General features: G+C 43.5%; 1 protein-coding gene and 1 long non-coding RNA gene across 4 annotated transcripts in view; one reads left to right on the top strand and one right to left on the bottom strand.

Moving 5' to 3' along the window:
- Positions 1-16968, top strand: part of CTXND1 (cortexin domain containing 1) — a 35136-nt gene extending 18168 nt beyond the window's left edge. The window contains exons 2-3 of one of the 2 annotated variants that reach the window (XM_061446805.1): positions 10281-10458; positions 15182-16968. In XM_061446805.1, coding sequence (XP_061302789.1) covers positions 15236-15415 — 180 coding nt within the window. In that variant the 5' untranslated portion in view covers positions 10281-10458; positions 15182-15235 and the 3' untranslated portion in view covers positions 15416-16968. Of the gene's footprint in view, positions 1-10280; positions 10459-15181 lie in introns of those variants that run through there. The other variant, XM_061446804.1, reaches the window with a different exon arrangement.
- LOC133265894 (uncharacterized) overlaps positions 1-22603 on the bottom strand; it is a 38156-nt gene extending 15553 nt beyond the window's left edge. The window contains exons 1-3 of one of the 2 annotated variants that reach the window (XR_009742168.1): positions 22392-22603; positions 21996-22186; positions 12982-13833 (exon numbers count right to left, since the gene is read on the bottom strand). This is a non-coding gene — a long non-coding RNA (uncharacterized LOC133265894). Of the gene's footprint in view, positions 1-12981; positions 13834-21995; positions 22187-22391 lie in introns of those variants that run through there. The other variant, XR_009742167.1, reaches the window with a different exon arrangement.
- Positions 22604-23681: the final 1078 nt, after the last annotated feature.

Raw genomic sequence — 23681 nt, 5'->3', positions numbered from 1 at the left:
AAAACCCAAGAAGTTGAGGGGGAGGAGGGCTAAAGCTTGTGCTCATCACTGTATAATATGGGAAATGTTAAGTGTAGGCTGTCAGCCTCTATGGCCTGCTGATTCCATAGAGGTGTCTCAGAAGCACAAACTTTACTCAGTCTGAATACCGGATTGGGTCTCCCTTTCCTCAAACCAACCAGATGTCCATAAACAACATTGCCATTTATTTCCCTGCTCATGGAGGACATTTGTCAGGAAGACAATGACATTTGTCAGGCATTTGTATTTTGGTCAGCCTCAAAATACTGGGTTAAAGTAAAGCAATCAGAAGGTTCTAGCTGCCTGCAGTCTGCCTAGCAGAAGTCAAGGCAGTTTTATGAGGCATTTTATTATTAGAAGAATTTCTCTAGAAATCAACCCACTACCAGTCCATTGTTTACAAAACTAATTTAGCTCAAGGGTGCTTGCAGTCAAGTAAATGCAAGCCAAACATTATTCTCTGCTATGGAAAAGTCAAATAAAGGTACCTGGCAATGTGCAGACTGTATTTTAACAGGCACATAAAGTGCTGTTTTCTGCCTCAGTGCTGGAGATCTCTCTGCCTTCGAATGGTTTGCAGTTGCAGTGTTCATCCAACCCAGGAAAGATGCACTAAGCACCTCTACCATATGAGCCCCATTATTTACTCAGGATATCACTCCAGGGTTCTTGACCTTGGTAACTTTACATGCATCAAGCTGTTTGTGAGCAGGCTCTCCAGCTTCCTCCTTGCACTCTGTATTCTCTAGTAACCAGCTAATACATGGCTTTCCTTCTTTGAGGCTTGGTGCATTTATAAGAACTAAGTTTTGCACCAATCTGAGGCTCCTTTCTATCACTGCCCCCCAGAAAACCTGTAGGTTCATTTGGGGTAGTCATATAAATGGGTAGAGATGCTTGATCAAATCTCAGTTTGCAAAGTTTAATTTCAAAAGCAGGCTTTAACAGAAAGCCCAGCACTGTCAGGCACTGACTCAACTCACAGGCTGTGGGGCAGCATTGGAGGTTTCTGTTATTAAAGGAGCTTCCTCATAACTAAGAGTAATGTATTAAGCAAAGCTAACAATTAAGAGTTAACTAAGAAACTTTTAGTTATTCAGAAGTATGGGAGAGGTCATACGATTTCCCTTCCTTTAGAAGCGTTAACTCAGATTTGCTAAAATTGAGATCTGTGCTTCCCCATTACAAGTACTCAAACAATTCTGCTCTAATTGGCCAGCTTCAGACAAAACAAGGCTTCTTGCCTTGTCCTTCCTTAGAGAATCCCTAGGCCAGTGCTAGCTTCCACTGCATCAAACCTGAGCATCTCTCACACTTTTGCAACCCAGGCTGTACACACACAGAGGTCTCATTTTCATGTCAACACAGAACAAAAAAAAAACCTCAAAAGAAATAACAGGGTATTTTTTTGTAGTGAAGAGGAAACCATTTTCTCCGAGCTACAGCAACTAGATAATTCTTTGTGTTAACCTACAATGACACTGGAGATGAACAAGGGCTTTGTTATTTCTGTGAATCAGCTAACAGAAACTGTCAGAAACACTGCAGAACTGACGAAAACCAGTTGCCCTTGTTCACCTTCTAAGAGAAGACCTATGTTGAACCACAGTGGAGCCTATTGAGTCTCTTTGTGCCACTTCACTCTTCCCCTCCTCAATCAAAACCCTGCTTTAAGAGACCTGGCTGTTGCTGGCACAGAAGCAATAGCTTCTGGATGCAGCACTGATGGAATAGCACCAAGCAGAACTGCAGCTGAGCAACAGAAAAGCAAGTGCTGCTTTTTAGATGAATGTCCTGACCTTCCAGATGCTCCCAGGCTCAGATGTAGCACATTGAACCTGTGGGAGATCTGGAGTCGTTCCTTGCCATAGCACACAGCACTAGGAACATCTAGAAGACCCTGCAGGGAAAACAATCCAAGGGGAAGGAAAGAACACTTAGTTCAAAAAAGAAAACAAACAACAAAGCAGTTTCAGATCTGCATTTGCACATATATAAAAATTCACCTCAGAAAAGTCTAGCTCTGTAGTGAGGCATGACTGCAGTCCAGTTAGTTCCTAACCTAACATAAATCTTCATATAGAAGTACACCCCACAATGAAGGAAAAATTAGTTAATCCTAATGGCATCATCATACCTTCCTCCCTGCACAGCTTTAAAGATCACTGCCTGTATGCTCTTGTATTGAGTTATGTGTCTGGGGAGATGCTGCTCAAAGGCAATTCTGTCTTTTCCAGGACATACGGATTTGGGGATGTAATTTCTATCTGTTGGATCTATGCTTGTCTCTGGCCCAAAGTCAAGTGTTCTGCAAGACAACCAACCTCCCCTGCCTGCATTTGCAATTAATTAAACCTTCAAGAGCACAGACATAAAACAAACCTCTGACAGTAAACAAATACCAGGCAGGGGGCAGGCAGAGACCCACTGGGACACATATCACCTTAGTATTCATAGGGCTGAGCTGTTCAAGCTTAGTTTCCTTTCAAGCATGAAATGCTTTTGAGTAATCTCATTATTGTACTGAATGTGTAAATACAAAGAGACAGAGTTTAACTAGAAGCAAAGATCAGTGCCTGGGTTTAAAAGTGTTAGAGTTATATTATTTACAGATACAGAGAGAGATTGAAGCTGGAATTGGACCAGACCTTTAATGTTTTCTAATGGGGAGTTTCTAGGAGTCAGCCTGAAAGCATTAGCAGTCAAAGAAATAGGACCGAAAGAAAGCAGATGCTTGGTCAGACCAGTGATCTATCCAGCCCAGTGCTCTGTCTCTGGTAGTGTCAAGAGGAGATGTTCATTAGGGTTATTGTGTAAGCCTGGAGACATTTTCCAGGCCATCCTCAACATCCACAACTATTGTGTTAGGGAAGTTATAGGGAAGACCTCTGTTTAGTGCTTTCAGTGAAGTTATACAGACCTGTTGTCCATAACTCATCCCACCCCTTTGGAGCCTCCTGGTCAGTGCCTCCAGTCTCTTGTGGCAGCAAGTTTCAGAAAGTCACTACCTGCTGAATAAAGTACTTTTATCTGTTTCAAGCTGATTTCCTACCAGCTCCATTGAAAGCCCCCCAGTTTCCCTGTTTTGGAAACTGGTGAATTTATTTTTAATTATGAGGAAAACATTTTCCCACCCACCTGATCTGTGATTCTGTATAGCTCAAACGTACTCTTTCTCAGCCACCCTTTTCCCAAACTGAAGAGTCCCACCTTCTTCAGACACTTATGAAGCAGCTAATCATCCCTTTGATCATCTTAGTTGTTCTGAAGACAGCTCCCTCATGGAAGTTATCTATCCTCAGCACGTTGACCTGCTTTCAAAATACAGTGAACCTAGTCCACCAGAAACCAAAATAATAAATCTGACTTGAAGGGGAAAACCAGCATTTAGGCTCAGGACATTCAAGCACATTGGGAAGTTAGTGTGATCCCTGCAAGGGGAGAAAAGACCTTCCAAACTGCTGAGTCAGTTCAGGCAAGCCCTCGTCACTCCCTGTACATTAGATTCACTTACAAAAGTTCCCTGTGGCTAATGGCGCATTAATAAGGTATTGGCTGCACAGGACTGTTGGATGCTGTGCCAGAAACAGTCTTTTATAAATTGAACATGTGCAAAGGTTCTGGCAGTCTGATTCCCAATGACCCACTGACAAGCTACTGATCTAGCTGAAGATGTTGAGATGGAATGTAATTGCACGCAATCTTTTTAATCAAGGACTACATTTCCAATAATCTGCTGCAACGACAGAGAAAACAACATCAGGCTGTAATACATGGCTGGAATCAAAGCTCCTTTCAGTACAGCCTTAATTAAAGACTGGCTCTGACTACGAGTTTTATAGAATAGTCGATGAGCTTTCCAGCTGAGGAAAGGACCTTTCTTGATAAGGATGAAATGGCTGCACGTGTACTTGAAGCGCAATTGGGAAAAAACAATGTAGAAACACAGGTAGAGCTCAGGACACGGGCTGTGCTTGGTAATACCAGCAACACACACTGGGATAAGAGGGAAAGAGGAAACGAATAAGCATTAATCACTCCCTAGATCCCGCTCATAAACAAGGCTATGGCCAAAGGCATCACTATCAGAGACCAGAGCTCCTTCAGGGATGCTGCATTATAGCCCGGTTTGCAGCAGCTCCCCAGGGCTTTGGTGCTTAAGGACTGCAGACTTGGAGGTGACCCAGGGAGTATGCCACAGAAATGGGAATGGCAACCAAAGTGAGAGTCATTGGGTGGCTTTTCACCACTTAGACAGTCTTCCGTGTCAGGCTGTGCTGGTGGTCACTACATCAGTATTCTGCCCACCTCATGCCACCAAAACCCATTCAAAAAGTGGTCCATTGCTTTACCATCCTCAGAGAAAATTTTTTGACTGCTCTTTGTCTTTGATTAAACATAACTGTATTTTACACCCATCCTACTGGCACTTCTCTGCAACTAAAATATACTCAAAGTTTACAAGTTTATTTTGTCATCCCTATATAACCACATTATAAGCTAATGACCAGTCACAGAGGTCAAGCAAGTTTAGCAGTATTTGCACTGGCTGCTCTTTGCCAACCAGCCTCAAAGCCAAAAAATAGTCTTGGACACATTTGATTCACTAGTACAGGTATAGTCTACATGCCTGTGATGGGCAAGAGACAGAGACCATGAACAGCTTGGATTTAGGATCCTGACTGATCTTCGCTCTTCTGAGCAATAGGCCATTTATCCTTTCACCCAGCCTTGCTCAGTGACATAGAGAATTTGGAGGCTGCTATATTTGCTATCTACCTGCAGAGCTGGAGACTAGAGCTCAATCATCCTTAAATTCTTATCAGGATCCTTCACTCCTGCCAGTGCTGTCATGGAAATGTAATGCATGTCCTGCCTCAAGGTTTTGGTTCATTTGTAATAAAAATCATCTGGCCTCTCTCTGAAGGAAAACATAATCCATCCCCACTGAGAGATAGTTGAAAATATAGTTTATCTGGATGCCAACTGGATTCTCATCAGAAAGAGGCTTTTGTGCAGAATTCATGTGCAGAGCTGTTCAGAAGGGGGGGGGGGGGGATGTTGAAAATGGGAAGATTTTCTGTGATGTTGAATTGTTTGGCTGGCTGCACAGATTCCAGATGGTGCTCCAGGCACTCAGTGTCTCTGAAAATGGGCCAGTTTTTGTTCTCCCAGTTCTTATAGTAGCAAGAGAAAAACTGTGCTCTTGAGAAAACGGGGGAAAACTAGTAATGATATTTCTGCTTCTCCTGTTGGCAAATTACAATCAAAATTAGCTAACATGCTGCAACATCTCTGCCTTTCCAGCTGGAGAGAGTGAGGAGCAGTGAGCTACTTTGGATGTCTCACATAGCACAAAGCACTGCTCCCTGAAACAACCCTAACCCAAGCTCATTTGGGATCACCTGGAGCCCCTAACCTTTCATTTCAGATCTTCGATTAATTTTTCCCTCCAATTTTTCATACCAGTGAACAGGGATAAATCTGTATAAGTCGGGTTGGTTTTGCCAGTGTTTTCTAAGGGTCTTTCATCCTTACCCAAAAATACTTCTGGGCTTTGAGGCTGCTCCTTCTGCAGATCCATTTTTGCCCAGTGACCTGGCAATGGATGCTCAACAATATATGACAGTACATAACAACAGTCCTGCTTTGCAGTCAAATCCATATTCCCACACATGAACATCTCTACATCCCATGGCTTATTCACTCAGTCATCACACCTCTGATTAGGTCACCTTAAAGAAACAGAGAAGTAGCACAGTAAATTCCATGCATGAACACAAGCTACAAACTTCCCTCCTCACGGTCTGCATAGACTAAAGCAGTTCTGAAAAGGAACACGCACGAGCAGTGCCTTTGATGGGAGCTCCACATAAAACTTGTGTTGCTTTGTTTAGAACCAAAACACACTCTGGTCTTCAGACTTTATTTTTGCTAACATTTATTTCATCAAATCCCTTTCCCCAATAAGTTCTGAAGTGTCCATGGAAAGCCTGTATTTAAAAAGCTTATGAATTAGTTATCAGTATGGATTGATGAGTACTTGCATACACAACACCTACATCTTTCACTATAACAAAGATACCTGTAACTTTTTTTTTATTCTTTATGCTGCTTTGTCTTAGAATTATGAAATTAATACTTTCTTAACTAGGATTTTCCTTCAATAGTGAAAATCTAACTTTTCATTTTAAATAAGCTATTCAGAAATGAAGCAAGGCTGTGTGATTTCTTCATGCCAATGTTTGTGGCAGTGCTACAGGCATAGCCCAACTACTTTGGTAAGCACTCATCCACAATACTTTTCCCCAAATATCTAAATATTGATACAGCCTCAATCTGATGCAGGCAAGTGTAGTTTTTCAAGATGAAAAGGCAAAAGATGTATCTTTGAGAAGTATCCTGCAAGTTAGAGAACACTGGACATCACCACCACCAAGCAGATATTGTAAAGGTAGATATGTAAAAAGGAGCTGCTGTTCTACCTCAAAGTGCACCCTATGCTTCTGTAAAAAACACCACCACCAAAAAGTTAAAATCTTCAGAGCAGAAGTGGAAAAAAAAGTATGTTTTTGAGTTTTCTTCCCTGTCAGCTTTGCTGCAGTGAAAAACTTCTACATAGCTTGGCTTACAGTTCTCATGGCTAAAAGCCACAGCTTAATTTATAAAATAACTGACAGGACCAACAGGCATCTTTGTCTCCTTCCGTAGGATTTAAACGGCAGAGAGTTTAAACAGCAAATACTCCATTAGAATGAGTTCATATCGTATCTATTCAGTCCTTACAAGCCTTGGTTTAAAAGCCAAATCCATTTGTTTCTCTAAAACTCCTTTATGTTGCCTCTCACTATGATGAAACACACTGTGCATCATTAGCACTGAGTGATAAGAAAAGCAGTTTCAGACCCCTTATCAAAATACTTACTGGATGAAGGGTGTTCCTGCTGAAGACAGGCATTCCTTTTCAAGTCCATCTAAACTTTACACATCGTAGGTGTTGCTTTGCATTTCCCTTCTATAAATCATCAATTAAAGATTTTCAATACCTGATGAATCAGTGTTTCCAAAAGCTCAGCGGATGGAAGCTGGGTACCACATGGGTTGGATGGATTGAACCATGTTATGAAGTCACTGCAGCTCTCACACCCACAGCAGAAATACAAATAAGGATCCAACAACACATCCCTGCAGCCTGCACAGGAGACACGAATCTCCTTTTCCCAGACTGAGCTGGGCTGTTGGCTCACGCATCGGACAGGGCCAGGCCAGCTGAGAGCAGTACTAGGGAGATGCAGCAAGAAAAACGTGAGCATGTGTCTGAAGGAGCACTGGTTGTCCTTCCTTTTGCTTCCCTATATGCTGTAAAGCAGTTGATACAAAGACAACATTCCAGCCTCAGTCTGCACTTAACTGTCCATGTTTAGCTAGTATATGTTGCTAGTGTAAGTCATAGAAACATAGAATGGTTTGGGTTGGAAAGGACCTCTAAGATCGTTAAGTTCCCACTGCTTGCCATAGGCAGGGGTGCCTCACACTAGACCCTGTCACCCAATGCTCTGTCCAACCTGGCCTTGAACACCGCGAGGGATGGAGTATTTACCACTTCCTTGGGCAACCCATTCCAGGGCCTCACCACCCTCACAGTAAAGAACTTCCTTATAGTTAACCTGAACTTCCCCTGTTTAATTCCTAGCACTTTTCACCCTTGTGCCCAGTAGCCAGCAGCTCATAATGCCCATCACTGATTTACACCACTTTTTTACAGCTGAACTACCGTTTCTAGTCTCTGATAGAGGGTCCTAGATGTTCTTAGGCTCTCACTTCAGCAACGTTTGATCCAGGATTATCCACACAATTTAAACTTTGGGAGATTGGAAGTGCTTTTCAGAACAGAACAGTCCATCAGTTTGCTCAACAGCTCTAAACAGTGACTTGCACAGCCATGTAGTTTTTAATCTTTTGTTAACAAGTAATACCACATGCTCCTCAAATGACTGAGAAGTAGTTATTTGATTTAGGACTCTCTCAAATTATAAGCAGCCCACAGTTAATTTAAATAGTGTATGTTGCATCTTTTTCTCAATGAAGATTAATGTTATTCTTGCCATGGGGCTATGTAAAAAGGAAACATTTGTGCAACAGCGATTTTTAACACTTTCCCCAGATTGATTTATGAGCTTGTTTTCAACTTTCTGGGCACCCATAAATGATGTCTTTAGACTTCTGAGGGAATACTGATGTCCAGTAATTTATGACTGGATAAAAGCAAGCGTGTTGAGGGAAGATTATTTGTCTCTTGACCATAACTGAGTGGGCAAGATAGAACAAATGAGTTTGCAGAAACTAAGCGGAGCCTAAAGATTTGAAGTCAATACAGAAAACAAATAAAATAAAACCCCACAAAACAACAACAAAACCCCCATACAACCAAACATCAAACAAACAAAGAAAACCACAAAAGTCGCAAAATCAAAATCCTCTTCCTTCTTCCAAAACCCCAAAACCAAACCAAAACGCCAGACAGAGGGTGAAAAAATAAAGATTAAATCTGCCTGTGTGCTACAGGCCCGTAGGAGAAGTCATGCCCATAGGAAGCTGGAGTTACTGAAATAAAGTATTGATTTTCTGCTGAAAGAACTGTAAGTATAAAAGGACAATTAATTTTTAAATTAAGGTAACAGTCATATTATTGCTTTCTGGATATAGAAAGAAGCTCATCTGTCTATATCTATCTGCAACATTTGACTCTGTGTTCAGAGGCAGTGAAAGTTTAATCAAAACTAGATGGTTAAGGACATTAGAGTATGATTAGGTGTCCGGACTACTCTTTTATAGATTTGAACTTCAAAGTGAAGGTGAGTACATTTGACACACACAGCACATACCTGAAGCAGCACTTCACATTCCTTCTTGGCCATTGACCTCTACTCCCTTACCTGAGCAACACCCTGTCCTGCTGGGATTTGGGGTCATTTTTGGCTTGTTCTTCTCTCCAGCCTTCACACCCTACATCTTAAAACTCCTTTCATACCAGCATCAGAGAGTAACCAGTTCTTCAGGCATCCTGAAAGCAACTAGGCAGTTTCTTACCATCCCACAGCATGAATTACTACAAGCTTCTCTCCTCTGGCTTTGATAAATGCCTTTCCCCAGTGCCTGTCACTTGGTCAACACCCAAATCCCCTTCAAAGATGAGAGAGGAGTCCTGCAGAGGCTGTCTGCAAAGTAAACCTCGCTGTCCTGCTGGTAACTCAAGGTGCTGGGTGCCTGGCATTGGGTCTCCAGACATTACCTGCCTCACCATGTGCTCTCCAGGCCAGATATTGTCTTGTCTTCACACTTAGACTCTAAGTTAAGTTCCCTAGAACAGTTGTGATCATTTTGGTCTATTGCTCATAAAGACCTCAGCATGGTGGATGTGGTCCATGGCAATGTCCTAATGGCAGTATAAGCAATGAATAAAAGGAAGGTTCTGAGCAACATGAATTGATGAGTGGTGCTGCTCAGCAGGAGTTCTGGACTCTGGGCCACAAGAAATTTAAGTGTTAACTGAATCAAGTGGGGAAATGGGTTGGTCATCCAGCAAGTTTTCAGCATTTGCCTGGTTGAAATTGTTTTGTAAGCATGTAAAAAAGAATCTTAAATCAGAATGAAAATACCCAAATAATTAAATGTTTAATAATTAAATGTTAAGGGTGATGAGGCACTGGAATGGTTTGCCTGAGGAAGCTGTGAATGCTCCATCCCTGGTGGTGTTCAAGGCCAGGTTGGACAGAGCCTTGGGTGCCACGGTTTAGTGTGGGTTACCCCTGCCCATGGCAGGGGGGTTGGAACTGGATGATTTTAAGGTCCTTTCCAACCCTAACTATTCTATGTTTCTATGTTTTTAAGTTCCAGTTTATCAGTTCAGATCAATAGCTTTCACTTCTGTCCACTTTCCTCTGACAGGTTAAAAAAATCCAAAAGGTAAGTACTTATGCAGACTCCTAATCAGCATCAATTCAGACCTGGTCGCTATTTTACTATGAATTAAAAATGGGGGTTTTGCTTGTTTAAGAAGAAGTAAAGGTATGATAACTTTGACCTCAAGCATCAGTCTTTGTATCATAAATGCTCTTGTGGGGAATGTCTGACAAATCCATCTTGTGCATGACTGCATCCGATTGCCTCAGGCTGCCACTGGAGCAATTCCAACTGCTTAATGAATCCGTAACGCCCACATCCTGCATGATGAGCAATTGTGACTTTTCTGTTTCCAGAACACACCGATGAGAAGAACTGCTTCCAGGTCTGGGTGGACGTGAACCTGAGTGGAGCCTGGACGCCGTTAAAGCCACACTAACTAACCCAACTTCTAAATTATGACTACAGTAAGGATTTTAACTCCACAATGCTGCTATGCTGGGTTGTGACAGGCTTCCTACCCAGGTCTGGAAGGTAGGGATCTGCTTGTATATATGAAATCTCATAGTTTCCCTTCCCTCCCCCTCCCTGCATATATGTTGTTTGGGAAAAGCAGTACGGAAGAAAATGTTTTGAAATAAGTCCTATGGGTTGGGATGAGTGGAAACATAACTAACCAGCATAGAAACTGATATGGTTTAGACCAGCTCTCTGCAATATATGCGGTACATTATTACCTTATATTTAAAGTGACAGTGCCAAGATTGCCAGGTCTGGAAATAAACCCCATGTCTTTTACAGTATTTTGAATAGGTAAGAATGATTGCAAAATACAGCTACACCATAGAGTCTGTGACAGAGCTGGTATACTAAAGAAGATGCCAACATCTCTCTGTCTGCTTGTGCCCATAGGGTCACAGAAAAAGAGAATATAGCCTCTCTTCTTTGGCAATCCCTCATGAAAAGAGGTCTGGGAAACACAAAACAAAGAGCAGAGCAAAGACCAAATGCTCAGGAGAGATTAATCATTGAGGTACCAGAGTTCTTTATCCTAAGGCCACGGTCCCTGGCTGTTCTTGCACATGACTGCCAGGCTGCAGGTTTTCCTGACTGCTAGAATGGCCAGAGAAGAACAAGTCGGGGGGACCAGCACATCAGAACTAGGTGATGCTGACCCCCCTGAAGAGATACAGCTGCTTCCTGGTCCTGACCCTCTGTGATCCACAAAGGAGCAAGGGCACAGAGTCACTTTTGGTACTGAGTTACACTGCCCACCACTAGCCAGCACGGCTTCATCCCTTGAATGGTGAGTGTGCCTGCAGCACCCATCTGTTGTCATGGGAGTTAAAGGGGGAGAGACTGTATTGAAACACCCAAGATTTACAGAAGATTTACTCAGGACCGCTAAACTCACTAATAGTTTGAATCAGGGATTACCCTTCTGCATCTGTTGCCTTTGTTTAAACCACATTATGTTTTCAACAAATCTGAAGAAATTGAAAGAAAAATACAATTATACAGTTTGGTAGTGACAAGCTAGGGGAAAAAAAAAAAAAAGTAATTTTCTGCAATTCAGCTATTCAGAGTAAAGTTGATCATTCAAGTGTGAAACTTTATAATTGTTCCTGCTAACCTTTTTCCCCCCTACATACATATGCTGTCAACATCAGCTGTGCTAGTAAATAAGAGCAAAGCAGCCAGCCAACCAGTCTGTAGCCAGGGTGAGAGTTATTTGCAATAACACTGATGGATTTCACAAGCTAGACTATTATCTGCAAATCCATTCTGCTAACGTACACAGCACATCCCCCCAGTGGCTGATAGAATGTGCAGGCAGAGCCTCCTCCAGTACAGACCAACCCTGCTTCAACCTGTAAGACACTTGGACACCCCGTTACAAGCCTGGCTGTACCACTGGGCACCAAGAAAGTGAAACGGGAGGTTGAGACTGGCCAAGGAAATGGCAAATAAGCAGAGCAAGTTGTCCAGCTGTCACAGAGATGGAAGACCACAAGTACCCTACAGACGGTGGGGAGCAGCTCTACTCTCCCTCACTCACGTATGGGGACACATCATTGCCATGCAGAAGCCCCAGCTGTCTGTGCTGGGAGATGCAAGACATATTGGATATTCACATGGGAACAACCTTGTTTCCTTCCGTATGCACTGGGGTATCTGCAGGCAGATCCCTATCTGCAGTGGTGCTAATGGGTTTTTAGGAACTAATACTCAAACAGCATGTTCACGATAAAACCAGAGAGCTAGACTTTCTCAAGAGGAATCAGTCCTGGTGAATACATGCAAATAACTCCTTTCACATTTGGGGACCACCTCTTGCTGTTCCCCAGATGCCTGATCTAGAACAGTGGTGCATTCCAGCAATAACAAATTAATTTGGAGACAACTGCCTCAGACACAACCCCATTCCAGCACCTAGATCTGTTCAGTGCCAGTAACAGTCTGTACACTGCCAAGCCCAATGAAACTGGATAACTGCAGTAACTAACTGTGCAGAACACCACCAAATGCATTCTGACACCTAATCCACCGTGCTGCTCAGGTGAGCACGAGCATTATGTTGGTGCAGCTCTGGCAGGCTGGACCTAAAGAGGAGGCTTCCCCTCTGACAGTGCTGGTGCACAAACAGATTCAAATGAGCAGTCAAGCCATGAGCAAGGAGACAACATGGAAAGCCAGAGCCTTCTAGCCAGAGCCAAGTGACAGGTTCTCTATCAGTAATGACAACGCAGAATAGCAGGCAGCATAGAAACGTTATAGAGTTCACTGGGAGAGTAGGAAAAGGGAAGATGTGATTTGTACCACCTCATACATGCAGATTTTGGGAAAACTTATTTATATTCCCACTGAAAATGCTCACTTTTTAGTAAAACAGATCAACTTAAACATGAAACCATTAGATTCAAGCTGTGACTGCAATTTCCTGTGCAAGCTACAGCTCAGATGACAAGCTTTCGCTCTGCTCTTTGGGTAAAGCTTTCTGCCTGGCATATCCTTGCCATAACATGATTTTCCCTTCCTGTAGGAGAGGGGGCTGCATGACACCTCGGGTGTTTTACAGGAAACATCCTGGGGGCAGAGGCAAACAGAAGGATGCGGCACTTAAACCACAGCTCCTGTGAGATTGTGATGACATTTAGAAGAGAAATCTCTCCAAGGGATGGATCTTTACTTGAAACCTCTGAGCATTTTCTCAGCAAATGATTCATGTTCTACAGGGAAGTACCTTGGATTGAGAATGCAGGTTTTCATCAAAAATCAGTGCTGATGGAAATTACCAGGGAGTTCTGATATTCTTCAGGAGGTAGTTTAGTGTGAAATAACAAGGTACAATAGGCAGAACGTCAGAAGGGGAAAAAAAAAAAATCAGATCCACCCTTGTTGGACCTTCACAAGAGTTACTTCAGGAAGGACTGGGCTACAGTAGGAGTTTTGATAACTTTTTTCCCTTTGCTCCACAAAAAGAAAAAGCATCCACACTTAATACTCAGCCTTGCTGGCAGCCCTGACTTCAGTCTTCAAATTAGAAACTGTAAGATCTGTTGGCTGGTGAAATAGAGTAGTAATAGCATCTTCTGGGAATAACAGACCTCTGATCAGGTCAGGTGAGCATTACAAGCCTTACGCCTCACTGATTTCTATAGAAGCCCATGCTTGCTGGTCCAGCCTATGGATGTGACTGGTAAATACATGCAATGTCTGCTTGGTTTTATTCGCTTTGTGTCACCAGCTTCTCTTTCATCTCCCCACTGCAGGACTGGCTGTCATGGTAATTTCTGTGCTTTCAGGAAATTAAAAAAACCTGCCGTCCTTGTGCTTAAAATAGACTAGAGCCCAGCTGATTGGTACCTGCCCTGCAGCATCTAGGAGGTACTGAGATTGGAGAACAACCTGGAAAACAGTAAATTATGAGACAGAGGAGTTGTGAGCTTTTAAAAATACAATTGACAGGGCACAAAAGTTCAGGAGTCACTGGGACACCCAGTCCCAGTGCCCAGCTGGCACTGCACGATGCTGCAGGAACATGATGATCCAGCCAGATGTGAACCACTACTGCAATAGTCCTGCCAGCAGCATCAGCTCACTGGAAATATAACGAAGAAAACTTGGCTGTCTAGATAAAACCAGTACCTGGGATTTCCTCACTGCATTAATGGAGTTACAGACAGCAACTGGACCATTTGACACCCAAGTTTCACCTAGTTCTCCCTATGGTTCAATATTTTTTCTTTCCCATCTCTCTTCTCCAAATGAAGGAGGGATCAGTTCTGAGATTGATTACTGCATTTGATGTAACATTTTTGTTGTTTGTTTTAAAAAGGCATTCTATATCCCTGCTCTTTTACAGTAACAACCCTCAACACTTGTTCCTCCCACCTTGACCAAAGGTGGATGTCAGGAAAAATTTCTCCCATCCTTGCTCAGTGACACAATTCCATGAGTCAGGTTAGTTCTGCTCCTTCAACATCATCATACAAAGCAGTTTGTGTTAGCAGCTAATGAACTTGCCAGAGGCAAGCTTGAAAGAGGCAGAAGGGAGTCAATCTTTGCTGGAGCCATTTTGGTTACAGATCCAGATAATGAGGTCAGAAGAGACCTTCAGCTATGCAGACATCTGCATCAAATAAGATAACCCTTGTACTCATCACATAAGCACCTGTATCTCAATGGGTGTTAAAACATACACTTAAAGATACTGCTCCTAAAATCATTCTATTGCCTGAAGAACCTGTGAGTACCAAAGATTAAATGTTATGGAAAATAAGCTCACTTAATTTTCACTTTGCTTTGTGCCAGCGAGAGACAGGGAATGTTGGGACAGAGAGGAAAATTGGGGTAGAAACAGTCTGCTCTGCCATTTGCCTGCTCTTTCACACTAGCAGAGAAGGGAAAATATTTTTATGATTAGGAAATGCTGAGACAAGAAAAGCATCTATACCTCTTTCAAGAGATGATATTTCAAATGGATAGTGTTCATTCACCACTCTTTCTCTTTTCTTTGTTAACATCTCTTTTTATTGTTTAATATTTTAGCAAGTAGCATTCATGGGCTAAATTAAAGTGGAGATGAGATTTCTCTTGTTCACAGCTCTCAGTTTCCTGAGCCAGGACTTTTCCAGCACATCAATTTCCCTACAAGGATAGATCACACAGATTTTCTGTTTCTAATTCTACCCCCAAGTTTCCCCACATTCAGGAGCAGCCATCACTTCTGTCCGACACTGTGTTTGTTTTGCAGGTGCTCGATGATGTTAGGAGTAAATATAAACCCAGATGAAGAGTGGCATAAGAAATGGATGGACCAACCCCAGAGCCTGTGTACGTTGATGTGGACAAGGGACTGACGTTGGCATGTTTCGTCTTCCTCTGCCTCTTCTTGATTGTGATGATTATTCGCTGTGCAAAAGTCATCATGGACCCTTACAGTGCCATCCCTACATCTACATGGGAGGAGCAGCATCTAGATGACTGAAAGGACTTCAATACACAGAGCCATGAAATGCTGCAATCCAGGAGGCCTTTTCCCACTGGGAAGGCTAACACACAAACAGCCGTTTTCAGATATGCAGGGCAACAGCAATATCTCTAAGAGCACATAGTGTAAATGATTCTTGCTCAACGGATCAGGTTATCAGCAAGCCATTCTGGCAACACAGTTTAATACTATGCAGCAATCTTTATTTTACTGAAAACAGTTATCATTGTAACTCAAGTAGCACAAGACTCTTCAGACTTTGCCTAATACAGCTCTTAGTCTAGCACAGTTTGTCCCCCCCTCAGTACCTCCCACAAATCCAGGACAACCATCAGAATTTGGAAAAGCAACAAGAACATTGTGTCTTCCCTGGAAATGGATTGCTTCAAGAATCTTCCTCAATCATCATATTTGTGTTTCGAAAAAGGTCCAGATTTTATAATTTTGTATCCCAGAGCATCACGAAGTTAGAAGCACTAAAGCATGTCTGGTTAAGGAGGGTTATACAGGCAAATTTATTCTCAATTCACTTGGTTCTGCACATACACTCCTTACCCCACTGCTGCTGTATTTCCAGCGATCAGGATACAGAAACACTTGGACTATAGATCCCAAGGGGGTCATGGTCTACTGCTGACCCTGTAGCATCACCTCACTCTCCTACTCATGCAAAAACTAAGCATATCATCTGCCATGGGTCCATGGATTACCCAGATATGTCAGACCACTTACTATGAGCTTGGTAGCCACCAGAAGTCCATGGAATAGAGCTTGGACACTGCTGGTTTCAACTATATAGAAACTGCTATGATTTTCAAAGAGAGATTCCACATGCAACTCCACCCATCTTTTGTTTGAGGTGCACTTCAATGGATGAGACATAAATAGGATGACAAAGACAATAAGCAAAGGGACATTGCTCCTAGCTTTGTCACTCAGACAGACTCCTCAGCATAACAGTTATAGTAATATACAATAATATGCATTCTACCTCGGAGAAATCCAGCACCTTCAAAAGAAGAATTTTCCCACAAACCTGTAAGGTGAATAGCTGCACATTTCCTCCTCTATATTCATTAAGACATCCATTATGCAAGAAAACATAAGTGAGCATGGGAGCTTTGGAAAATTAGTATTTACCTTACATAGAGTGGGAATTGAGGAATTCTTGTGTCCTCTATTCCCCAAATTCTAAGCTTTGCTCACAGCTGCCTTTATTAGTGGCTACATGTTTGGCTTGCAGTTTTGTAAGGAGTTGCTGAAGCAATACAGAGTAGGTACTGCAACCGCAACAGCATCATGAGCAGACAAGACTTGAAAGCACAAACCTGCAAGAAGGGCATTTCACTGTTTCTCCTCCTCCTTACCATCCTACTTGACCTCTAGGTTCTTGCCATAAGACGATGCACAGTGGATGAGAAAGGTGGAAAAAAACATGTTGTGGCAAGGAATCAGGATGTAGACTTCATAGGTTTCTATTCTCATCTCTGACATATTTGTTTGATAATTACAAAAGTCACTTCTTCATCTATCTCAGTCTACTGATAGGCGAAATGGGTACAACAATACTATCTTGTCTCACCTTGTTTTGTCTGTCCCATGATGCCAGAAAGCACTTGGAGATCCTTAGATAGGGACACAGAAATAAGGTACTGATCTACAACTCCTCCTGGTGAAACTAATGGGGAAGTTCCGACTTTTGTATACAGCAAGGGAAATTAACCCCGAGGAGAGGACCTGTCCACACCTCCACTTACTCTCTCATTAAGATTGCAGTATTTGAGTCAAGCTACATGGCAGCTGGTTTAGTTACTTATTCCATTGATTTCAGAGGACAGTCTGGATTTAAGGTGCTCAGCACTGTGATTACAGAGATCCCAAAACAACAGGCTATAAGGCATGGGAAGGTTTATGTATGGATCTTTTGCACTGCACAATTTTTCTAATCTCTGTTGTAGGAGATCCCATTCAGGAGGCAGCAGCTTTGATCCTGGCTTTAATGCTGCTATTCTCTAGCAAGAGACCTCTCCTGCCTCCATTACCCACTGCAGATTGCTCATCAGGCAGTTATTTAGCCTCAGTGTCTGCTAGCCAGTTAATCCCAGTAACTGAGGATTTTTTTCAGGCACCAATGTTCACCATACTTCGAACAAACACATTAATCTCTCTTAGTCACGAGTGTGTCTATCTGTACTATAAGAATGGATGCCCTAGCTTGAAGACTGCTTCTGTTCCCTGGGCTAAAGTTTAGAACCCAGTTGTTGTCATTAAGCCTTGTATCCCACCAGGGTACTGTGGGGCTACTTATAGAATAAACAAAACAAATGTATTTCCAGGCTAGAGACACTTTCAGTTTGCAGGTCATCTGGCAGCATTCACAGCCGATGCAGAACAAGAGCAGAGCTTGTTATTACACCTCCCAAAGGCTGTCCTCCACCCAGTGTTTACCTGCATGCAGAACTCTTTGGCTTTGTCTGACATCACTGATAAGCCCTGTTCAGCCAAGGACTTACACACGTGCTTAAGTTTAAGCCCCTGAGGAGGCTGCCTGACTACCCAGGACCTAGGGTCAACCACATGCAGTGCCCTTGGCAGGGCAGGGGCAGCAATGCACAGTCCTTGTGGAGCAAAGCCTGTGTGAGAACAAAGGGTTACAGATGCTGGGGAACTGTTTTCTAATAAAAAGGCACTTGTCTTCCTGGCACAGCCCATCAAGTCCATCCTTCTGTGGACAAAAAAGTTCTCCATAAATATCTACTGATTCGTGTCCAATCTTTTCACACGACTGTGTAAATATCAATGCAATTGTTTTTATACAGGTAATGTAAATGCATTCTAATATCTGCCTTCCTCCAAGGGTTACAATCACACAACCTCACCACTCTTCAACCAAAAGCAATACTAATCATCATGCTGAAAGCAGAAATTCTATCCTCCTTGAGTTTGGAGCTGAGACTTGCCCACCTGAGGTGCATCATAGCAGCTTCCATCTGATGCCAACCCCACAAGCCCATCCAGCAAAGCTGCACCCACAGCCAGTGGAAGGACTGTTTTAGCAGGGGCTGCATCACCAGGCTTGGTAGTAATTTCAGCTGCATGCAACAAGTGCCTCTGCTAGTTTTGTTCTTTTTTAATCATTGCCATACTACCAGCAATTGCACTCAAAGAAAATAACTCAAACTTGTTGCAAATGTATTTATCTAAGACAATAAATAGCTTTGAATGGAAAACCATCTTCTTGTCTCTGTCATAAAATACACCCACAACACAACAGTATGATTTTCAATGAAGATATACATTATTGACAGCCCTCCTTGGAGGGTGAGAGCAGAGACCTGCTGCCTGTGTAGCAGCACCACTACAAGCTGTCAGGAGCTCAGAACAGAGCTCCAGGTACAGCAGCCCCTCCACAGTGGCTATTTTAGGCTACTCCCTTGGTCAGGAAGAGCACTGAGCTGAGGTTCAGTTCAGTAGGGAACTGTAGCATGCTGTTTCAGCAATTCATTATCAGTAACAGATTGCATACCAAAAGAAACAGGGCCACTGAGACTGAAATCCCTCCTGCTAGCAACTGAAAATGAAGAGCGTGGAGCATCTGTGAGGTCCCTTTGAAGAAGCCACAGAATATGGGATATGCTGAGTAAAAAGCACCCAGGGTACTCCTCCTCTTGAAAAAGATGAAGAGATAAATAGCTAATTCTTTCATCTTGTAAAAGGACTCTGTTGCCCGAAAGCTGGGGGCTTCATATATCTGCTTGTCCCTGCAGCGAGTCCTCTGGCAGAAGGACCTTTGCGCCTGAAACCCAGTTTGCCACAAAGACAAAACCCCACTGATAAATTGTTAACTCTGTCCTAGTCAGGAGCAGAGGTTGGATTCTTTATGCTGTTTTCAGAGCAACTGCTACGGCTAATGTAAGAGCACACCTGAACTGAAGCCAGCAGTGGCTGAACTTGGGCAGACACCCTGGAGAACTGCAAACAGAAAGGTTACTTCTGAAAGAAACAGGGACTGATGCTAGCCAGGGAACCGCACAAGCGATGCTGCTGCACTCTGTGCTGTCCAAAGGTGTCTCCAGCTTGCTGGGTGATTACAAGTCTCAGTGGGTAACTTCAATTCACATTACTAGAGCTCAGAAGTCAACACAGGACTGGATAAGGAAAATGCTGTTCTCAGACTCCAGCAGTTTCCACACAGGGAGGCACACACAGGGAGGGTGGTGAGGACAGCAGACCTCAGATACTTAACTGATTCACTTTAGAAGCCAGTGCTCCAGAAAACAGATTGACCGTATGAGAAATGAAGGCAGGAAATTCCAAGACAGCCCCAATTTAAACTTTCATAGAGCAAGACTGATGCTAATCCTCTGTGCTACCTGAAGCTCGCATGCAGTCCCCTGCTAACAGTGATAACTGAGCCTACAGACCTTGAGCTTCTCCACCCAAAGAGACCCGAGGACAGCAGCGACACCATGACCTGCATGTGGACTGTACATTACTGCTGGGGCAAGGAGTCATCCCAAAGGAGCAGCCATCCCTGTAGTTTTACATCTCTGAGGACAACACGTCAATGCATGGAGTGACACCCATGCACCAGCTCCCCTGCTTTCCACACAACCCAGCTCAGTGCTGGCCCATGGCAGTGCTGTGTCTGCACCAGCCATCATCAACACAGCAACACCATTGCAATGGGTTCAGCTAGGCACCCATGGTGTGAAAAAACTGCTAAATGCAGGATGGGAAATACAAATTCATCTTCTCCCTTTCCTTACCTGCTGTCTCTGACCTTGTCCACCCAGACCTGCCAGGCTTCAAACCACTTCTCTTAGCTGTCATACAGTCTTAAGTCTCGGATGATTTGAATTAAATAAAGGATATTAAAATCCCCAACTTTAACCATGTCTTAATACTGCAATGAGAATTCTTGAGTTCAGTCAAGAATTTTGCATTTGCACTTATTTTTGTAAAATATTTGTTTTCATTAAAAATGATTGATACCCTTTGGCTACCACCCCTTCCTGCAAACCAGGAGGAAAACACTGCTCACACATACATTTCTAAAGCAATGCAGTCTCAGATTTCTGGTTACATTTATTCTCAGGGTTCAATTCAATCCACAACGGGGTTAGGAAATGTTGAATGGTACACTTGTTAGTTACAGAGCTCCATGTTTTGTACTGGGACTTGTCCAGGAAGCTCCTAGAGGGGAAATCAGAAATCAATCAAAAATGTTCTAAGATTGCATGAAGTGTCCTGAAGCCATAAGGAAAGTGAAGTTTTGAAAAACATTTTATATTTAAGACTAATTGGATTTCTCAAAAAAGTAGAACAAATGAAGTGCCCAAAAGGAGTAAGCGGGCACCAGAGCCAGGCACCCCACTGGCCCCAGAGGCACCCCTAGAGCAGGGTCCTGGGACACAGCAGCCCCAAGGCACCCACTGTTCTGCAAGGCAGTGGATCTGCTTCACATCTGAAACACATCTGCCCTGGATCCAGCACACAGCAAGGAGGGAGACAAGGAACCTTCCCTGCACCTGCAGCTCCCAAGCGGTCGCTTAATATTCACTGACAAAGGTGTGGATACTACAAGCTGACCCAAAGGGTTCTTGGATGTTACCAGGGACTCCTTTCCTACAGCATTACCCTTAAACGTTACCTGTGTCTACTCCCAGCTCTGGAAAAGCTGCCAATTAGATAACATGGAGCAAATAGAGTAAAAAATAGGAGGCAGAGGTCTGTAATTTAAAATTTCATGGAAAACCAAACACACATGCAACAGAGAAAGCATTGAGGTGAAGATGTGCTTGGGAATGAGGGGCCACAGCAGACCTGTATGGGACAGCATGGTGTCAGTACCTCAGCACGTCCTTCACATACTTGCAAAGACTTCAATCAATTTTAAAATCCCAGAAATAGTCTCCTTTCTCACTAAAGCAGCAACTGTATGGGCATCCTGAACAGAACCAGCAATCAAGCCTGAGGAATGGCCTCCTGCCTTACTGCTTAAAAGCAAAACCAATGTGAATACCCCCTAAGAGCCCTGTCCCTCTCAAAGTCACTACCTCAGCCCCCAATAGCTACTGAAAGAGCATTTTACTTTGAGTTATTACTGCCTGGTTAATGAAGGAATTATAAATATTGCTGACCCAAATGTTTTCATCAAAACTGATTCTTTTTCCTTGATACCGCATCCTTTTTCTAATTAGAATCTCTACAGAAAACTACTTTTGGTGAAGAATACCAGCATTTCAGACAGAAAATCCATTGTTTCCTTTAAACTCTGAAATGTGCTTTAGGGCATTTTTTCCCATGCTTTTCTTTTGACACTTAATTATACACTATTACAAATTATACCCAGCTTTTTCATTACACACCAACCAGATAATGCTTTGATCTATAAGAAAACACATCTCAAACAGTATCAGAGGCTGCCCTTAGTCTTCTTACCAGCAAAATAACAAAACCAGATGAAGCATCAGGCAGCATGATCCAGTGCATCTACAGCCACCCTGTGACAAGGCAGTACAACACAGGAGCACCTCCTCCATCCCTCCCAGACCTTGCATCCAGTGTTACTCACAGCCAGGATCGCTGCACTCCAGCACAGGTCACTGCTGACTTCTGTTGAGCATGAAACAAGAAGGGTTCTCCAGGCAAGCACAAGAGCTGTGGTTTCCATCTTGATGCACATTTACAATTCCCCTGGTCAGAAAAGCAGGATCTTTCTTCCCACCCAACGTTTTGTGACTCTGAATGAGGCCTCCCAGGGAGCTGACACAGCAGAAAGGTGTTATTTTTCCTGCAGGCAGGAAGGATTCCAAGGAGGAATTTCTTGTCCTACACCCACGTCACAAACCCGGGTGTAGAGGAAAAGGAGCTCCAGGTTTGATTTTATATTTTTTTTCTCATTTCTGCTGGAAGGCAGGGTATGAGCAAACTGAAGAAAACAGATCTAAATCAAATTGAACTTAATAACCTCTAGAAGCAGGGAGAGCCATGCTCAAATCTAACTGCAACAAAAGCTTCCAGAAGGAGAGGGGAATCCCTTGTAGAGAGGGTCAACCCAATCGAAATGGCACTTCAAAAGTAAACTTCCCTAAATATCAGGTCTACACATGGAGCTGAGAGACCCCAAATTGAAGCACCCTCCTGATCCAAGAGCCTCACTTTTACATCCCTACTCAGCTCTACCCTCCTCCTGTAAACACTTTCCCCCAAACCAGTAGAGAGCTCCATAACCTTCAATTCAAAGGCCAAAGGTGCAAAGTGGAGGCAGCTGCCCTAGATGAGGTGGAATGAGCAGGAGGGGCTCAGAGCACCTGAGTACTTCCCCAGTCTTGTGCTGGAGGCTGCAGTGCTGCTAGCCCTAGGCAAGAGCAATGCTATTTGAAGGGCAGCACTGCACGTTGCAGCATAGATAGAGGCTTTGTGTGCTCCTTGACACAGGGATAAGAATCAGTAGTGCTGGTGGCTCCAGCCTTGCTGTGTTGGGCAAGGGCAGACCAGCTATGAGCTCTTCTCCCCATTGCCCACATGAAGCCTACAACCTTGTTCTGGGGGTGAAAAGAAAGTGGCCTTGGGCATAAAAAAAAAAACATTTATATCTTTTCTTAGCATCTCCTGGCTTTTTGGCCCTCATCCACACAGCAGATGTCTCTGAGCTCTGTCCTGAACAAGGTTTTGGCCTTTCTCCAGCTCACCTCAGAAACCTGCTCTCAGGGATGTATCTGAGCTCCTTTCCAGAAAACCTCCACCTTCTTGGGAACTCGAGACTTCTCCAGATGTTCCCAGGTTGGAGGAGTTCAGCCCTGTCACCTTATCACCTCCCACCATCCCCAGCCTGGTGCCGGGATGCTTGGCCATGCACTGGGGGTTGTGGTCCCAGAACGAGAAGCGTGGCCACTACAGATGCAGGGCCACCCTCCACCCTCAGGGCTGAGGCTGCTCTGGGTTAGGAGCCAGCCTGAGGGTATTTGTGTCTGGGTGCCTGCATCCTGCCCGGTTTGGTTTGCAGCAGGGCTCAGCACCACTGACCTTCCTGCCTGTCTGAGCAAGGAGCCTGATTTCTGCTGGTTGGCAGCAATGCAGCATCAGTTGGCTCTTTGGGAGAGGAACTCATTGCCTGTGTACAGGACTCACTTTTACCTTGCACAAAGCTAGGGAAGAGCCCTATGGATATAATAGTTCCTGTAAGTATTCCTACACCCAGAAAGCACTGACACTGCAGTCCTTCCTGGCTGCAAAATATCTTGCATCAAGGTCAAAA

This window comes from Pezoporus flaviventris, unplaced genomic scaffold (assembly GCF_033815535.1).
Source record: "Pezoporus flaviventris isolate CSIRO_AGI_PZ_B2104156 unplaced genomic scaffold, CSIRO_AGI_Pfla_v1 ptg000006l, whole genome shotgun sequence".
Classification (NCBI taxonomy): domain Eukaryota; kingdom Metazoa; phylum Chordata; class Aves; order Psittaciformes; family Psittacidae; genus Pezoporus; species Pezoporus flaviventris.
The sequence above is the reverse complement of the archived record's forward strand: the minus strand, read 5'-3'. Positions and strand labels throughout refer to the sequence as shown.